This window comes from Eumetopias jubatus, unplaced genomic scaffold (assembly GCF_037043125.1).
Source record: "Eumetopias jubatus isolate StellerSeaLion01/CBP00866 unplaced genomic scaffold, mEumJub1_p1.0 scaffold_14, whole genome shotgun sequence".
NCBI lineage: Eukaryota > Metazoa > Chordata > Mammalia > Carnivora > Otariidae > Eumetopias > Eumetopias jubatus.
Window position 1 is genome coordinate 100,250,725 of NW_028274820.1, and position 19,342 is coordinate 100,270,066.

The 19,342-nt window shown below is 36.4% G+C and overlaps 1 protein-coding gene across 1 annotated transcript in view; it reads left to right on the forward strand.

Moving 5' to 3' along the window:
- Positions 1 to 19,342, forward strand: part of CNTNAP2 (contactin associated protein 2) — a 1,403,550-nt gene that overhangs the window by 565,753 nt on the left and 818,455 nt on the right. The window contains exon 10 of the mRNA XM_088018399.1: positions 18,339 to 18,510. Coding sequence (XP_087874525.1) covers positions 18,339 to 18,510 — 172 coding nt within the window. The remainder of the gene's footprint in view (positions 1 to 18,338; positions 18,511 to 19,342) is intronic.

Sequence of the window (19,342 nt, forward strand, 5' to 3'; positions counted from 1 at the left end):
CCACAGAAATATATACACATAGACAATCTGCATGATGCTGGGGGTGAAGACATATGTGTGGGAGGGAAGAAACACGATAATGTGTGGAGTTTTCCTGCAGAGGATGAGGAGGTTTCGTTTGTTTTGAGAAATCTTAAAAGTTGTGTCTGTTAAATTCCCTCTTTCAGAGACATTTAGTTATTAATTGTCAAACATCCATATTTTGGATGCTTACTCTCTATCTTGCTTGTGACTTGGTCCTGAGAATACAGATGGTAGTTCCAGCTTGCAGGCACTTGGTAGGGGAGAAGTGAGAAACGAAGAACTATACTGAGTGTGATAGGAGGCTATGGTATAATTTATGCACCGGGTGTTCCTGAGGCACTTAGGGGATGGACCTAGAATTTGGGGTAAGGGGGCAATCATCGGGGAGGTTTTCTTGAGGAAATGATGCTTGAATTTCTTAAAAATTTTGTCTATTTGAATACTATGTATTTAGAATATTTATAACCGTTTAGTGAATTTTACGTTTGTTATATACTAACCTTTCTTATCCCTGATGGTGCCTTTTTTCTTGGTTTGTTTTTGGTTTTATCTTAAAATATATTTTTACCACTTCATCGTCCTCAGGGACAGTGAGCATTATTTCTGTGTGTCAGACCATTTGCTTAATAATTTATGTGCACTCACTTCATTCTCAAAATGATATCATGAGATAGATACTATTGTTTTCCTCTATTTTAGAGACAAGGAAACCCTGTAAGGCACAGTTTTAAGTCATTTAGTGAAACATATAATTGGTAACCTGGAATAAGCAAGATTCGACTCAGAACTTGCCCTGGAGACTGTACTTCTCCACATATTAATACCAATGTTGATATTATAAATTATATCAATATTTTGGGACTCTTATCACTAAGGTAGTATATCATCAGATCCACCAGCTACTTAAACATTTGTATTTGCCTTGCTTATCTTTCTCAATTCTTTTACCTTCAACTTTTCTTGGTTCAGTTGTGCTTCTTTGAATTAGAAAATGGTTGGATTAAAAAAAAATCCACTGGTACAACCTCTGTTCAGTGTGATGTTCAGTCTTGTGAAAATCGATTTTAGCTATTGTGATACTTGGATATATTTCTACCATCTTGTTTTGTTTTTTGCTTCTGCTTTTTCTGTGTGCCTTTTATTCTTCCTTTTGCTTGATTAAATATTTTAAAAGATATATATGTCCCCCAACGTAAAATGTGCATGCTCCATATTTTCAATTTTGGGATTATCTTTATAATTTTTACGTGAAGATTTATAAAATTCAAAAGTAACATAACATCTTGATCTTTCTTCTAAACTGTGAGAGAAATTTGGTTTATTAGTCTGCTAGGGCTGCCACAACAGAATACCGTAACAGACTCAGTGGCTTAAGCAACAGAAGTTTATTTTTTCACACTTCTGGAGGCCCAAAGTCAAAGATCAACATGCCAGGGTTGGTTTCTGGTAAGGCCTCTCTTTCTAGCTGGAAGGATGGCTGCCTTGTGGCCACCTCCTCACATGACCTTTCTTCAGGGCACTCAGGGGAAGACATTGATCTCTGGGTCCCTTCCTCTCCTTATAAGGACACCAGTCCTATGGGATTAGGGCCCACCCTTATGACCTCATTTAACCTTTATTACCTCCCTAAACACCCTGTCTCTAAATATAGTCACATTGGAGGTTGAAGCTTTAACATAAGAATTTTGGGAGACACGATGCAGTCCAGAACACTTGACATAATGTAATTTTTCATCCTCTGCCATCCTGTATCCTACTTTGGTCCTACATTTTAGTTCTACCTCGTCTTTAACTTCGATATTATCATTTTTATAATTTTATTTTTATGTAGTTGATGTATTTTTAGATTTTCCCACGTTAGCCATTTTTTCCCCTTTGTACCATGCCTTCCTGTATTTATTTTCTTTTTGGACTTAGTTTCTTTCTCCTTGACACACATCCTCTAGTTTTGATGATTTTTAATGGGGGTCTGTTGGTGGTAACTTGCTTTAATTTTTCTTTGCCTGAAAATGTTTTAATTTCACTTTTTCTCTTGTTTGATAATTTAGCTTGATATACAATTCTGGATTGGAATTTTATTTTCTTTCAGCACTTTGAATGTGTTCTGCTGCATTCCACCTTCCGTTTTCCCTCATTAAGAAGTTTCCTATCTGCTTTAGGACTCATCTGTTTTCTGTCTTGCTACTGTTATGCTCCTAGGTGATACGATTTTACATTAGTCTGTGTCTATTAGATTTATTTTTTAAAAAATTGGGGGAATTATTGTCCTCTTTGAATCTGAATTTTTAATCAGTTCTGGAAACTCTCAGGCATTATATCTTTGAATTCTTTCATCATTCTCTCTTTTCTCTCCTGAAATTTTAATCAAATATATGTTAGACTGTATTTCCATGCTCCACATTTTAAAATTTATATTTAATATTTTTAATCACTTTTCATTTCTGGACTACATGCTGGTACCCAATCTATCTTTCATTTTACAAATACATTCTATAACTTTGTCTCATGTGCTTAATGCAACTAATGAATTTTTTATTTTAATACTATATTAATTCCTGGAGGATCTCTTTGCTTATTTGTCAAATCTGACTGGTTCCTTTTAATATTACCTCATTCCTTTCTTACATATTTGATTCCACTTTTTATTTCTTTAATTATTTTTAATGTCTTACCATATTCCCAATCCTAAAATCTGAAATTCATGGAGACCACATTTTTTTATGTGATATTTCTGCTGAATCTTGTTCATTCTGTTTTATGTTTTGTATCTTTGGATTTTGAGTTTAAATTTCTCAGGTTTTTTCCTTCAGCAATCCGGTAATTCTAGAGTCAGTCCAGAGAAGATTTAAACTCCTTTCAAATGATAGCAGCTTGAGACCATTTTTTTCTATTTTAATTTCTTGGCTTGGGGCTTACACCCTATCATTCTTGTAAATTTGAAAGCCATAATTTTGTTGAGCAAGTCTGTGGTATATGAATTCTCAGAAAGTTTTTTTCCTATAGTTTTTTTCTTTCTATAGGCTATGAAAAGAGACAAATTTCCTTGTCATCTTTCTTTGCTGACTAGTCAATTTTTCTCCAGTATCTGCTTCTACTGAGATTTAAGCATTTTCAGGCTTTATGTAGTGGTGGTGTTGGGTTGGTGGGGGGGTTCCTATTTTTGCACGGGTCCAACACTTGATTTTTAATTCTGCTTGGCCTTTAAAATCCAAACCTCTGCATTACAAAGATTAGCATAAAGCTTCTGAATTCCAATAGCTCAGAATCATCTGGCACCCTGAATTTCAGCTTTTTCTTTTTCTTTGACCCCTTAAAGTTTCTCCTACTATATTGGATGCTTAGATATATAATTTAAAATATGTGTGTTACATTTTTATCTAGTATTTCTAGGTTTTTTTGAACTGGAAAAGTTTCAGGCTTTTCACATTGCTACATCATAGGAGATGGAATTCTCTAGAGGTTATTATTTCTGTCTTTTTCCTAAATAGTCTATAATATTCTACAAATATTATTGAATGTCAAATATTGTTAAATAAATGATCTCATAGTAGAGAATTTATATTATGATAAAAAGAGAGATATAGTAAAAATTTTACGAATGTTTTCATATGCAATGAGTCATTTTTTAAAAACTCAGAATAAATGTCAGCATTTGGGGAAAAATATTATTGGAGAATATAGGGTTAGTGAAATTTGAGGCATTCTCAAAGTATTTTGCCTTCAAACTGACTTCATATTTTGTTGATGAAATTTGCTAAGAGAATAAATTTCAAGTGCTCTCACCACACACAAAAAATGGTAACTATGTGAGGAGTGGATATGTTAATTAGCTTGACTGTAGTAATCATTTCACTATGCATATGTATATTAAACATCATGTTTTACACATTAAGTATAAACAGTTTTATTAAAAAATAATAAATTTAAAAAGAAAAGGATCAGATAGATGACCTAGTCAAGGACACATAACTACATAACTAATATAAAGCAGGGCTGGGATTCCAACTAGTTCTGCTATTCTGCAGCCCACACTGCTACTAGGATTGTATTTGACAAAATATTGCATTCTTCCATAGTAAATAACAAACTGCTTATACTTTTGAAGAAGAATCAAGAAGACAATATTATTTTATTTTGTGAAAGTATGAATGTATCTGTTTTATGTATTAGATACACTGGCAGGCTATGGTCATAAGAAATTAAGGTTATCAAATATAAGTCTTTGATTTTGTATTTTGCACTCTTGCTATGTATGAATACACAACTAAGTTTTAAATAAAAAACCACTTAACATTTTTTAAAAGACATAAAAGAGCCAAATTATTCAGTTTGATAATTCTGATCTTCTTTTTATGGTTGCCCCTGGGCAGCTATGGCTTTTTAAATCATATTGTACAATTTGATTTGCAAATTGATAACTATCCCAATTTGTCAAGATATCTAGTCTGCTTTTCTGGTTTGCTTTTATTCTCTATGGTCTTATAATTTTCTTCATTACTTTTAAAAGACACAGATATATGTCCAGTATCTTTTAGATTTAAGCTAATTGTGTTATAAACACAGTTAACATATCTTATGATTCTTACATGAGGATAGGAGGGTAGATCCACAGATAATTTTATTTAGAAATAATCAATCTGCTAAGGCAGTGAATTTTTAATAAATATTAACTTTTTATAATATACTAAGGTTTATAATAAAATAAGGTTTACACTAAGGTTTATAATATACTAAGGCTTTTATAAGGTTTTAGTATTCTAAATTATACATATTTAAAATTATTCTAGCTACCTAAGTGGTCTAATGATATCAAATTAATTTTAATTAAATAAATCAAGCTAATAAGTGCATTTTAAAAAATAAATATTTCCAGGCACCTGGGTGTCTCAGTCAGTTAAGCGTCCAACTCTTGATTTCAGCTCAGGTTATGATCTCAGGTTTGTGAGATCAAGCCACATGTTGGGCTCCTTACTTAGCATGGAGCCTGCTTAAGATTCTCTTTCTTCATCTCCCTCTGCCCCTACCCCCTCTCTCTTTAAAAAAAAATTCCTTTCCTTAATATATAACAACCATATTTTGCAAATCACTGCAAATATATTTCGCATTTAGAAAACTGGAACATTAGAGGGAAGGAAAGACTTGGAAGTTCTATTTTATATCCTGTTAATTCATTTTATCAAATAAACAGAAGACTCCTGATCAGGTTGTAACATGATCAGACTAATATTTTTAATAGCGATCACTTGGGCTTCATGCTGGAGATGGGTGGTGGAGAAGCTGTGATAGGGCTCAGATGGTGCAGAATCTGACTGAGAGGATTATTTAAAAGGGAAGGCTGACACGATGTGATTGACATGATGCATTTCAGGGAGTGAGGTTGGAGGTGCCAGGGATGACGCTGGTTACTATGTGCAACCTCTTAGATGAAAGTGCAGTGAAGACTTTTTGAGTGACCACCAATATAGATAGGGATGAGGTTAGAATACCAACTGGGATCAAGAACAATATATCTTGAGTTTTGAACGTGTGTGACACATTGGAATGGAGAATTTTAAGAAGCTTCTGGATACATCAGTTCTGAGCTCAGAGGAAAAACCTGAAATGGAGATATCATATTCGTATAGTAGGTAGTTGAAGTGGTGGGTTTGGTACGACCATTCCCCCCCCCCTTTTTTTTTGACTGAAGTGTAGTTAACATACAGTGTTATATTAGTTTCAGGTGTTCACTATAGTGATTCAGCAATTCTCATTGCTCATCACAATAAGTGTACTCTTAATCTCTTTTATCTATTATACCCATCCCTCCAGCCACCTCCCCTCTGCCAACCACCAGTCTGTTCTCTGTGTTTGAGAGTCTTTTTGTTTGTTTGTTTGTCTCCTTTTTGTTTGTTTGGTTTGTTTTTTGTTTCTGTTTTGATTCTCAAGTTCCACATAGGAGTGAAATCATATTGTATTTGTCTTTTTCTCTCTGACTTATTTCACTTAGCATTACACCTTCCAGCTCCATCCATGTTGTTGCAGATGGCAAGATCTCATTCTCTTTTTTATGGCTGAGTAATAGTCCATTGTGTGTGTGTGTACCACATCTTCTTAATCCATTCATCTATCGATGGACACTTGGGTTGCTTCTGTATCATGGCCATTGTAAATAATGCTGCAGTAAACATAGGGGTGCATATATCTTTTTGAATTTAGTGTTTTGTTTTCTTTGGGTAAACACCCAGTAAAGAGTTACTGGATCATATGGTATTTCTATTTTTAATTTTTTGAGGAACCTCCATATTGATTTCCACAGTGGCTGCACCAGTTTGCATTCCCAACAACAGTGCATGAGGGTTCCTTTTTCTCTACATCCTCGCCAACACTTGTTGTTTCTTGTCCTTTAATTCTAGCCATTCTGACAAGTATAAGGTGATATCTCATCACGGTTTTGATTTGCATTTCCTTCATGATTAGTGCTGTTGAGCATCTTTTCATGTGTCCATTGGCCATTTGTATGTTTTCTTTGGAAAAATGTATATTGAGGTCATCTGCACATTTTTTGGAGAGGACCATTTTTATACAGAGACTTCCAAAAAAACAGACCTAGCCCAGGACAAACTTTGACAGACTCCTACATTTATACATTAGGTAGAAGACAAGAAATCAGTAATGGAGATTGAAAAGATATTGCTGGAAAAGTACAAAGAAAACCCTGGATGATGTTAGCCAAGTAAGGAAATATTCAAGAAGAAAGAATGGCTTCTCAAACTCTTCAAATATTTGCATTTTATGTACTCATATGGATAGGTAGTGACATTATTTAACACAAATATATTCATGTTTCTGAACTTATCTTCCTGATGAGATTTTAATATTATTGAGGACAAAAATAATGTGGTTTTGGGTCTTTAATAAATACGAAAATGATTGAAATAATTTGAGCCATTTGGAATAATAAAAATGATGATAATTTCTAGATCTCTGGTATATACCATGGACTACAATTTTCTAGGCACTTACTTCATGTGTATGTTCTAATTAATTATTCACAACAACCTCCTGTACTAGAGTTTTATAATTTTCTCTATTTTATAAATAAAGAAACAAGGAAAAGAGCATTTAATTAATTTACCCACATTCAAAAAGTGTTAGAGACAAAATCCCTAGCCTTGTATCTTTTACTCATCCATTATAAAAGGCAGAAAATAAACATACATGTAATAAATGTAAATAACACTAAATTTGAAAAAGTCAACATATTATATTAGAAAACTTACATAATTAAAATTAGCTAAAAAATTGTCTCCAAAGAAGTTAGCCTTTCCCAAGTACACTACTATTTTATAATAAAGCTAGAATCGCTACAGTCTCTGCTTGCCCACTTCTCATGTTCTCCTTCAGCACTGCAGTTTATTATCCACACCCATCTCTATAGCTGCCCCATATTTCCCACTGACCTAAATGCTAAACCCAAATCAAACTCTCAGTCTTTATATAACTCGATTCTGTGATCTTTCCCACTCACCAGTGATATTGATGACCATTCCTTCACTTCATTGATATCATTTCTTCTTGGTTTTTCTTTTGCCTCTTTCTCATTTTTCTTCACTGGTTTATTTTTCTGATCCTACCCCTGATATGTAGATGACTTCTAGAGTCCAAATTTAGGTTTCTTTGATTACTACTGCATTATGCAATTTCTTCATGCAGTTTCTTCCACCTCCAGAGCATAATTACTCCCAAATCTTTTTCAAACTCTGATCTCTCTCCTGATATGCAGACATTAATATTAACCTGTAGATTGAACATTTTATCTTGGATATCCCCCAGCTGTTTCAGACTTGAGAAGTTCAGCTTCGAGCTTGTCAAAACCCACCCGCCACATTTTCTCCTGTCCCCTTTCATCCTACCCCCTAAAGACCAAATGCTCTTCTGCATCTCCTCCGTTGGGTGAGGCAAAAGCATTCATTTAGTTGCTCAGCCAGAAATCTAAGAGTCCTTCTAGTTGTCACTGTCTCAGTGTACTCACTGTTTCCAGTGCGTAAGCCAGTTCTGCCATATCTTCCTGTGAAATATCTTTCATCTCTTTCCTCTAGGTTACTTTTATGACATATTCTAGATCAGAATTTGGAATTTCTGGGGTGCCTAGGTGGCTCATTTGGTTAAGTGTCTGCCTTCGGCTCAGGTCATGATCTCAGGTCCTGGGATTGTGCCCCAGGTAGTCGGGCTCCCTGCCCAGCGAGGAGTCTGCCTCTCCCTCTCCCACTCCCCCCACTCGAGGGCGCACGCGGTCTCTCTCTCTCTCTCTCTCTCTCTCTCTCCCTCAAATAAATAAATAAAAGCTTTAAAAAAAAAAAAAAGAATTTGGAACTTCTCCGGTGTCTCTTTTATAAGACAATCCCTACTTCAGGTTTCCCCTCTGCCAGCCCATTCTCATTTCTGCCAGAGAGAGAATAACATGACACATAATGATCAAGTCATTTTCTTGCTCACAATCCTTCATTGTCTGTTTGCTCCTCCAACAGACAGTTGTTGAGCTCTAGCAGGATTCAGAGTCTTGTGGCATTTACATTCTACTAACAGTAGAAACAGCAGTAAACACTCAGACAGCATATCAGATGGCAATAAGTGTTATGAAGGAAAATGGATTGGGTAAAGTGGGCAGAGTGCTAAGAGGCAGGAGTGTTACCTAACTGGCGGCCAACGAAGTCCTGCAGCAGAGACCCGGAAGGACATGAAGAGGCAAGGTTAAACATCCCCTCATTCCAGAATGAAAATCCAAACATCCATTCACTTATCATTCATCTAGCAAATGCAAAGAAGTCCATATATATTATGTTGTATACCTTCAATCTATTCAACAATAATTTGTTTCCAAACTTTATAACAAGACACCTGTATCTTGAACATCTCCCATGTACCCCCCATAGATAATTCCAAGATAGGTAGGGTGGTGAGCTTTATGGCATGTGAGTCTTCCTTAACAAATATGTTTTTTTAAATAAATTAATAGAGAAGCAAGACAGTATTACTGATATCACAAAATTAATACACTGAAAGAGGAGAAACACACACACACACACACACACACACACACACACACACACACACACTCTTATGGAAGTAAATATTTTAAATAAACCAATCCAGATAATTAGAAATTTTGACAACATCTGTGATAAGAAACAAGTAGCTGAAGAACTAGAATGAGGAAATTAATAGAATAATTTTAAATACATTAGTCTTAGAAGGTCCTTCTCAAAAGGTGACATGTGAGCTGACCTGAATCATAAGAAGTCAGCCATGAAAAATGTGATGAAAAAGAAAATTTGAGGCAGAAAGGGCTTGTTTTTCCTGAGGCACAGATGTAAGAATGGGGAGTCTGAAACACTGTGATCAAGGACAGCCATCTTAAGCATGTAATCAGGGAACTAGCAATTTGGGCCCACAAAAGTATGACGGACCCATTCTAATTATGATAAATTTACTTACAATGAAAGTATATTTTGAGAAAAAAATCAAACTTTTGTAGATTTTTTTTCTTTTTTTTATTATCTTCAATTAGTCAACATATAGTACATCCTTATTTTGTAGAATTTTCTTATACTTTTTTAATGGTTTAATTAATATTGTTTTAATTTTTAAATCTTGAAATTTGTTCTTAGTGGTTTCATGTGCCCTGATATTTGTAGGATTTAGAAACTCTTCAGGTGTAAATCTGGCTGAGAGGGTTATGCACTGAAGTTGGGGAGGAGGTAGGAGTCAGAACATTTCATCTTTTAAGACCACAGAAGTCTTCCCGGTTTGATAACACAGAGTATCAATATATGAGGGTCAGGGGTCAGACCCCACTAAGGGGTCTAGCTAAAGAGTAAAAGGTGTCCTTTAGTTACATGAAAATCACTGAAATTAGGAAGAGCAGTCTCTGTGACAATCCCTGGGCACTGACTGCAGATTAAAATGGTGGAAAGAATAAGTAGGACATGGGGAAGTGGAGACAGGATAATTTCATTTTACTGGGAGATAATTTCATCTAAAATAGGTTTTTGAATGGCAGAGTTTTTAGCATAAACCACCATTTCATGTTAGCGGGAACATCAGCTTTTAAAAAAGTTTTTATTTTCAGACAATTTAAAACTTGAAAAAAAAAAATTCCAGGAAGAGCACAAAAGCCACCATAATAACTTTCACCCAGAGACCTCATTACATTACCCCATCCAGTAACGTCCTGTGTAGCAGAAAGACCCCAGCTGGGGTCACACGTCACATCTGTGTTCCTGCCTTTGCAGCGTCTGCCAACAGGAATCCGATCGTCCACTGTTTCTAGACTTCCACGGCCTTAACTTTCCTAAAGACCTGGGTCTGTCCGATGTTTCTCCGTGACTACACCTACATTGTGCATCTGGGGCAGACGGACCACTAGACAATGCTCTGGGCTTCTCATTGCTTTCTCTCAGGGGCCCACATGTCCGTCAGTCCCGTGACTGGTGGTGATAACTTGGATCACTTGATTACAGAGAGGTCTCCCCTGTTCCCTGCTGCAGAATGACTGCTTTCCCCTTTGAAAGTAATATGTTTTCAGGGAGACAGAGACTTTTCTTTGTTCCTCATCTAACTTTCACCCACGCATTTGAGTATCCATTGATAGTTCTTGCCTGATTTAATTACTATTGTGATTGTTGCCAAATGGTGACTTTCTAATTCCAGTATGCTTTTTACATTTATTAGTTAGGATAGTGCTATAGAAACAGATTCCTTTCCTCTCCATTTAATTACTCGTCTTTATGTGGGTGGACTCAGAGATTCCTGTTTTTCAATGAGATATATGTATAAATTTCTCCCTCCCTCCATTCCTTCCTTCTTTTGATACTCAAGATATTTTTTAATGCTCAAATTATTTATTTAGTACTTAAATTGTCTAGATGTGAGCAATGGAAACCTACTTGAGGCTGGCTCCTCTGTCATTCTGATGTGACCCCTGTCATTCTTGGAACACTTTTTTTTAAATATAGTTGACACCCAATGTTACATTAGTTTCAGGTGTGCGGCATTTTGACAAGTCTGTACCTTATGCTGTGCTCACCACAAGTGTAGCTACCAATGTCATCATACAAAGCTGTTACAGTACCACAGACTCTATTTCCTATGGGGTCCCTTTCATCCTTGTGACTCGTTCACTTCATAACCGGAAGCCTGTACCTCCCACTCCCCTTCGCCCATTTTGCCCATCCTCCCACAACCTTCCCCTCTGACAACCATTAATTTGTTCTCCATACTTATGGCCTTGTTTCTGCTTTTCTGTTTGTCCATTTGCTTTGTTTGTTAGATTCCGTATATAAGTGAAATCATATGGTTTTTGTCTTCTTCACTTATCTCACTGATCATAATGCCCTCGAGGTTGTCACAGATGGCAGGATCTCACTTTTTTAAAATTAATGAATCAGTTGGGGTGCCTGAGTGTCTCAGTCGGTTAAGCATCTGACTCTTGATTCCAGCTCGTCATGATCTCAGGATTGTAAGATCAAGCTTTGTGTGGGGCTCAGCGCTACGTGAGGGGCCTGCTTGAGATTCTCTTTCTCCCTCTGATTCTGCCCCTCTCCCCCTAAAGAAAAAAATAAATAAAAATAAAATAATTATTTTTCTTTCTCCAAATTTTTATTTGAATTTTAGTTAGTTAACATCCAGCATAATATTGGTTTCAGATGTACAATGCAGTGATTCATCACTTCCATACATCACCAGGTGCTCTACACAAGGATGCTCCTTAATCCCCATCATCTGTTTCAACTATCCCCCTGCCCCCACCTGCCCTCCAGGAACTCTCAGTTTGTTCTCTATAGTTAAGAGTCTGTTTCTTGGTTTGTCTCTTTTTCTTTTTTCCCCAATATTCATTTGTTTTGTTTCTTAAATTCCACATATGAGTGAAATCATATGGTATTTGTCTTTCTCTGACTTATTTCACTTAGGATTGTGTTCTCTAGATCCATCCATGTTGTTGCAAATGGCAAGATTTCATTCTTTTTTATGACTGAGTAATATATATATGTGTGTGTGTGTTATATTCTTCTTATATACATCATATTTGTCCATTCTTCTATCAATGGGCACTTAGGTTGCTTCCATATGTTATCTATAATGCTGCAATAGAAATAGGGGTGCATATATCTTTTTGGAATTAGTGTTTTTGTTTTCTTTGGGTAAATACCCAGTAGTGGAATTACTGGAGTTTATGATATTTCTAGTTTTAATTTTTTAAGTTACTCCCATACTGTTTTCCACAGTGGCTGCACCAATTTACATTCCTACCAACAGTGCATGAAGATTCCTTTTTCTCCACATCCTGATCAACACCTATTATTTCTTGTCTTTCTGATTTTAGCCATTCTGAGCACTTCTTTACTTTCTGGTGCAATAAAATGTTCCAAGCCCCCATTGTACTTTCCCTGATCCAGCTCTGGAATCAGCCATTTCTCCAAGAAGTCCTAGAGAAATAATTTCAGTAGAGAAACTAAGACCTGAGCTAGAGGGGTACTCACTGTGTCTGGAGGTAACCCTGCTCCCAGACCATCTCCAGTGAATGGTAGGAACCATCTGTATATTGAGCCCATACACCATTCCAGCTAGATTTATTTCTGTAACTATCTGTATAATCCTGAAAACCACAAGGGCACCCTGATAGATTAAATTCTAGTCCAGACCCACAAGATCATTCAAGATTTTACACTTTTCATTTGTACCCTCCTTTCCTGACGGTGAGAACCTTGCTCCCACTGTCAATATATTTATTTGCTCGATCAGCCTGTATTGCAGTCACGCTCCCAGCCATGCTGGGTGGGTGTGCTACCAGGCTGCTCTTGCTGGGTAGGTACCAGCCACCAGGGAGTCACTCTCAGCCCGCTCGAACACCCTGCTGGCTTGGATTCCAGCCCCCACCAGTGTGAAATATTCAGGCGGGTTGGGTAAACAGCAGAGATGAGTAGACATTTTGCACAATCATCCTAGATTATATTAGAAGGAGATCTAAATGTGTTTTGAGCATCCTTACCGCATCCCACCAGCCTCTCTCTGACTTCCCAAACTTCCCAACTTTAAAATAAGTATCAGTAGAGAAGCCTCATGCAGGTGTGGCTTTCGACATGTGCGGTTTCTACCCTGTTGCCTATTGTTTGCTTTTTCTGTCCCATCAGGTTCACATGATAACTTACAACAGTTTTAATGTCAAAACAAATATCAGCATGTTTTTCACTGATGTATTTCTGAATTAAAATTTTAAAACCTTTTGTCAGCAAGAATAATAAAATACCGAGTGGACTTCAAATCAGGTATGACATTTTTATGTGCGAAGTCTTGAAACAGAAATCTCCAACGTGCCAGTTAGGTTCCATAAGTATAACGACCCTGCGAAGAGGAAAGGTTTCCCATTTCACTGGGTGTGAGAGAGGTTGAGTCTGCAAGGTGACAATTAGTGTGGGTGTCACCCTGCCAGATCATGGAGCCCAGTAACAACCCATGTACACAATGCATTTTTTATTCCAAATTCATAGATATTTAAAGTTTTAAGCCAAAACAAACAAAAGTTAATCTTCTCATTCTATATAATCTTTCTATTAACTTGGCAAATTTCAATTAAGTTTAACTCTCTGTCCATTCATTTCTGACCCTCAGAATCCCAGCTGCAAATTTTTATCTCCAAACACTCCCCCTATTGATCTACTAAGTAGGTTAATTCTTGAGCTTTAGAGTGGCCACTGCAAGTATCACAGGCACTGATACACTAGTATTTTTACTGAAATTATATTTGTACAGTAAGGGAACAAATGCAGAAAACAATGTTCTCGACTGCTGCATAAAAACTACCTCAAAATTTAGTGACTCAACATAAGAAGAGCTTATTCTCTCTTCCTTTTTTGTGGGCCAATAATTCAGGAACGGCTTGGCTGGGAAGTTCCTGAAGTTCTTATGAGGTTGCAGCTTTATGTTTCCTGCAGCCTCAGTCATCTGAAGGCTTGACTAGGATTGGAAGCACTAGTCTGAGATGGCTTACTCACATGGCAAGCAAGCTGCTGCTGGCAGTGAGGTCCCATTTCCTCTACATATGGACGCCCCTCCAGTAGACTGCTTGAGGTTCCTCATGGCCTAGGGGCTGGCTGCCTCAGAGCCAGTGATCCAAGAGACCAATGTAAAGGCCTCTAATGCCTTTTATTACTAGGCTTGAAAGTCACAGACACACTCTCACTTCTGCAGTGTTCTGTTTGTCACACAAGTCAGCACTGATTCAGTGTGGGAGGGAACCCCACAGGGTATGAATAGCGGGAGGTGATGTATGGCTATCTTGGAGGTCAGTTACCATACTTTGCCCTCTGGAACACAAAGATTCATGTCTCTTCCACATGAAAAAGTACACTTACTTCCTCCAAAGGCCCTTTAAAGCTTCCTTCCATTAGAGGATCTGCTCAGAATCCAGCAACTCATCATCTGAGTCAAGTTCATACCAACATGAAGCTCCTAGGGAATTCTAAGAACAAAGAAAGGTATTTAAATACAGCTTTTCATCTGAAGACCTGTCAACAAGTTTTGTGCCACCCACACACTCAACATATCATGGTCAGATAGGCATAGAGCAACCACTTTAGACTTTCTGATTCAAAAGGGGGAAATAAGAGGTACACAGAAGGAAACTTGTCCATAGCAGTTCTAAATTCCAGTCAGGTGCATGTTGGTAATTCTTGAATTAGGGCTCACTCCTAATATTTCCTGGAAGTGTTTCTTCATGGGTCTTGGCTCTGCCCTCTGGCTCACAGTTCTACCTCTCTGATCCATGCTTCCTTTTAATATAAAAAGTAGCCTGTGTTTATAGCTGCATCATTTCCTGCCTGTAGAAGTTTAGGGTCTAAAGACACAGTTTCCTTCTGTACCATCTCTGTCTCTTTCAGGCCAAGCTGATGGTGTTACCACAAGTACGGCTATATTATAAATCTGTGGGTTTCCTATGAATGTTATTCTGTTTTAAGCAAAAGTCACATCTAGAATCTGATGAAGATAAGCTTTTATTTTATTTTATTTTATTTTATTTTATTTTTTATTTTATTTTATTTTATTTTATTATTTTTTAATTTAATTTAATTTTATTTTATTTTATTTTATTTTTTTATTTTATTTTATATTGGACTTCTGCTGGCATGCTAAGGGAAAAATGCCCTTAACATTGTTAACTCAGAGGATCTGTAAGACATACCAATAAGCTGTCTAGCAGTTCTTTAGTCTGAATGAATGGGTCTTTGAGGCACCACCTAATACATTTTGGAGGTCTTAAGGTGGATATCACAGTCACACTGCATTGCCATCTTTACATTATGTCTTATTGGTAGCTGATTTTTGCCCACAGGTGACTTTAATTTTTGCATTGTTGGCCATCTGGAGAGACTAGAATTGAGAAAATATTTTATTTTCAAATCCACAAAGTCCTGCTTTCTTCGTATATAATGGTTTTTCTTTAGTTTTTCTCTCTTCTTTTTCCCCTTTTACTATAAGTAGAAGATGTTCATAATTCTCAGCCTGAAATGTCCTTAGCTAGGTTACCCAATTCATTAAGTATAATGTCCTTCCCATATTATCACGATGTTATTAAACTTTCTACTACAGCATAGCCAGGATCCAGTTTTCTCTCATTCCCAATCACATTTATTCCTCACTTACCTTTAAGCCATTACTGACAACCTCCTCAAGAGCCATCAGGCTTCTGCTCACAGTCCTTGTGAGGCCTGTCCAACTTACTTGTACATCCCAGTCCCTAGGTTACTGTCACATCTGTAGGTTTTTGTTACAATTCCCTCCCAAATTTATTACTAAGTATTCATTATTGCATAAACAAATCACCCCAAAATTTAATAGCTGGAAACCATGATTTATTATATCTCGTGGGCTTTTCCAGAAGACTGCTCATGGAATGATCAGTTAGCAGTCTCAGAGACCAAGCTGGATACTAGCATCAGAAGTCACACACAGCCACCACTTCATAGTTATCCACTGACCAGAATCAGTGCTAATTCAGGGTAGAAGGAGACTAGGAAAGGGTGTGAATACCAAAGGCAAGGATTAATGGGCTTCCTCTTGGAAATGTTAAAGATAATGCAAGGAAAGGAAAAAAAGAAAAAAAAACTAAATTTTTAATCGATATATAGTAGTTTGTCCTATAATTATCTTTGCTAGAATGTATCCCCTGTAGAAAAGTGAAAGGACTTGACAGTTTCAAACTCCAGAATTTATCAGGAACATTGTTATGAGTGACTGATGAAGTCTTGTTTTATGAACTTAACTATGTCCAATTCATAGTGATCTGTGTGTTATGCAGCTGCGTTGCTTCAGAGAAGGTCTTGTTCTCACAAATAGATCGACTCATTTTGAAATATTTCAAAGCTACTGTGGATATTTAGAGACTCCCAAGTACTCAAAAAACAGAACCAAATGATCGTCTTGTTAAGAGTAGTCAATAAAGTTACAGCTGGATGTTTTCTCTCTGCTAAGTTTAGACATTATACTCCATTCAATTTTATCTTGATTAAACAGATTGAAAATCATATGTATGCATACAGCTAGTCTAAATGGGCCATTTATCTAAGATCAGCAGTTTTCTGAGGAGACTAACTTAATGCAAATGAAAAAAAATGTGACTTAGGGAAAAATATATACATGCCATATGTTTGACATTGGAAGTAGAACCTTATATATATATATATTTTTAAGTCAAGATAGTAATTTAAGTAGAATCCTGTTTTTACAAAGTACTGTGTTGATGGAAAATGATATACAGCTCTGTGATTAACTCTTAAAGGGAATTCAAATGATAATTACTAGACTTTAATTATCTTAACCCATTAATAATGGAAGAAATGTTTCTATTGTCCTAAACTGCTATTACTAGTCAAATAGGACGTTTTTTAAAAAAATCACTTAATGGTCAATATTTTGGAAAAGTTTTCTATTGGAAATTTACTTTTATCAACTTAATGACATGTCTTGATTGCAACCCATTCTGTATAATTTTTTTTCTGTAGCCATATTAGACTGAAATGAATATGTTTAATAACTTCAGAATTTTAAGCAGACAAACTAGTACAGTTTAAATCTGCTCTGGTAGATAAATTTGGTGTGAGGAACAATATGAAAAATAGATGCTGGGACGCCTGGGTGGCTCAGTCGGTTAAGCGTCTGCCTTCGGCTCAGGTCATGATCCCAGTGCCCTGGGATCGAGTTCCGCATCGGGTTCCTTGCTCGGTGGGGAACCTGCTTCTCTCTCTGCCTGCAGCTCCCCCTGCTTGTACCCTTGCTCACTCTCTCTCTCGCCCACGCTCTCTCTCTCTAACAAATGGATAAAATCTTAAAAAAAAAAAAAAAAAAGTAGATGCTTTTTGAGACTTTCTGGAGATACTTAATGAGTTAGAGAAATATTTTTTTCCTGTGGCTTACAGATTTAATACACATACTAAGAATTATGCATTTTTCTATTAAAAAGGCATAATTTAAGTAATTGGTGTTGCTATTTTAAAGTTATTTTGCAATAAAATTTTTAATATCTGATTTTAAACTTAATATATGTATCTTCTATTCTCTAATAATTAAAACCTCTAGTATTTACTCTTTTTTTCTTGTCTTGTTATTCATTCTCTTTTTAGTTTCATTTCTTATCATTTATGCTCCCTATACTGTAGTGAGATATATAAGATGGATATTCAGAGGAGGGTAGCTGAGCCTTCTGCCTAAATTTCTTTCTTTATAATGTTTCTCTGGACTTTATAAATTGAGAAATCATTTGTAATGCAAATATCTCTTTGGATTGAGTTAGACATTAATCCATAAAAGAAATCCACCATAATCAATAACAGTTTAGCTTCTTGACATCTGAATAACAGGGCTCTAGGGAATTAAGAAAATAGAAGTAAATATTGAAGGCATAAAAGGAAGGTGATGGGATAGTTGGGAAAGGTCTAAAGTTTTATGTTTTAATCTCTGAAGAGAGAGTCAGGTAAGGAAATGTTGGAGTGAGCCTTCAAGAGCAGAGGGACAGAGCAATGTGACAGACTGAGAAAGAAAATGTCACAGAGAAAACATGAGGAATGGTAGACCCCAGAAACAAACATTCACCTAGGTTCAACCCTCCCTTCTTCTCCAGAAATAATACTGCTTTCTCAAAAGATTCCATTCTTCTACATTGAACACTACATCAACAAGGATCAACGAGACAGGATGGCTGTGGTCAGGGAAGACACCTGGAGGAATTTTAGTGAAGCATGCTGTACATAGAATGTAACTTTCCCACTTCTTCTCTCTCACAGGTTTTCTGAACCAGATGAATAACTCCAGTCACTCTGTCCTTCAGCCTTCATTCCAAGGATGCATGCAGCTCATTCAAGTGGATGACCAACTGGTAAATTTATATGAAGTGGCACAGAGGAGGCCAGGGAGTTTTGCCAATGTTAGCATCGACATGTGCGCCATTATAGACAGGTATGCAGTCATTTTGTCCTACCTCAAATTGTCCAAACTTTCTGAATTCATGCTTTTGTTGTGGAACAAGAGAAACACGCACACACGCCGTATAAGAGGTAAGGTGGGAGGAGCCATTTGTCATGCTTACGCATGTATGTGATTTTGGCGGTGATGTTTATATCAGGAACTGGATATATATGGTAGAACAGTCTGTGATGTCACACCAATCTCCCTCAGTGAATGTGAGCATTATGCAGTTAATTTTGCAAGCAACAGCTGAGTTATAAAGGAACTCAGTTTATTTTAAATTTTGCTTCCTATGCCCACAAGCAGAAATGTCCCTTCTCTCCTTGTCTTGGTCACAACTCACCCTCAGCATATTTTCCCCTCTGAAGCCCTCTCCTGAAGGAAAAGCTTTTAAAAATGCTGGCAGGCAGTATGGGAATTTACTGAAACAGAATATTTAATGTAATTGAGTCTGATTACAAAATATACATACTGAAATACTACAAAATCTAATTTGTATTCATTTTTGCAAATCTGGGGAGGAGCTTTTTTTATAAAAACTTAGTTGACTTCTCACAGAGTAGAAAGATACAATTCTTACATGAAATATTACATCATTACATACACTAACCTTAATATACTTCTTAAAAGTGCCTTTCATTCCACCATGAAAAGTAGTTTGAGATATTTCATCCATAAACAAACTATATCTGACTTTGTGTTGAATTTAACCTGGTGAATTTAGGTGATTTTCTAAACTCTATTCAAATCTTTCATGAGAGGGCTATCTTACTCTGAAAAATAATTTTATTAATTTTATATTTTGGAAGATGAAAGTTTCAGA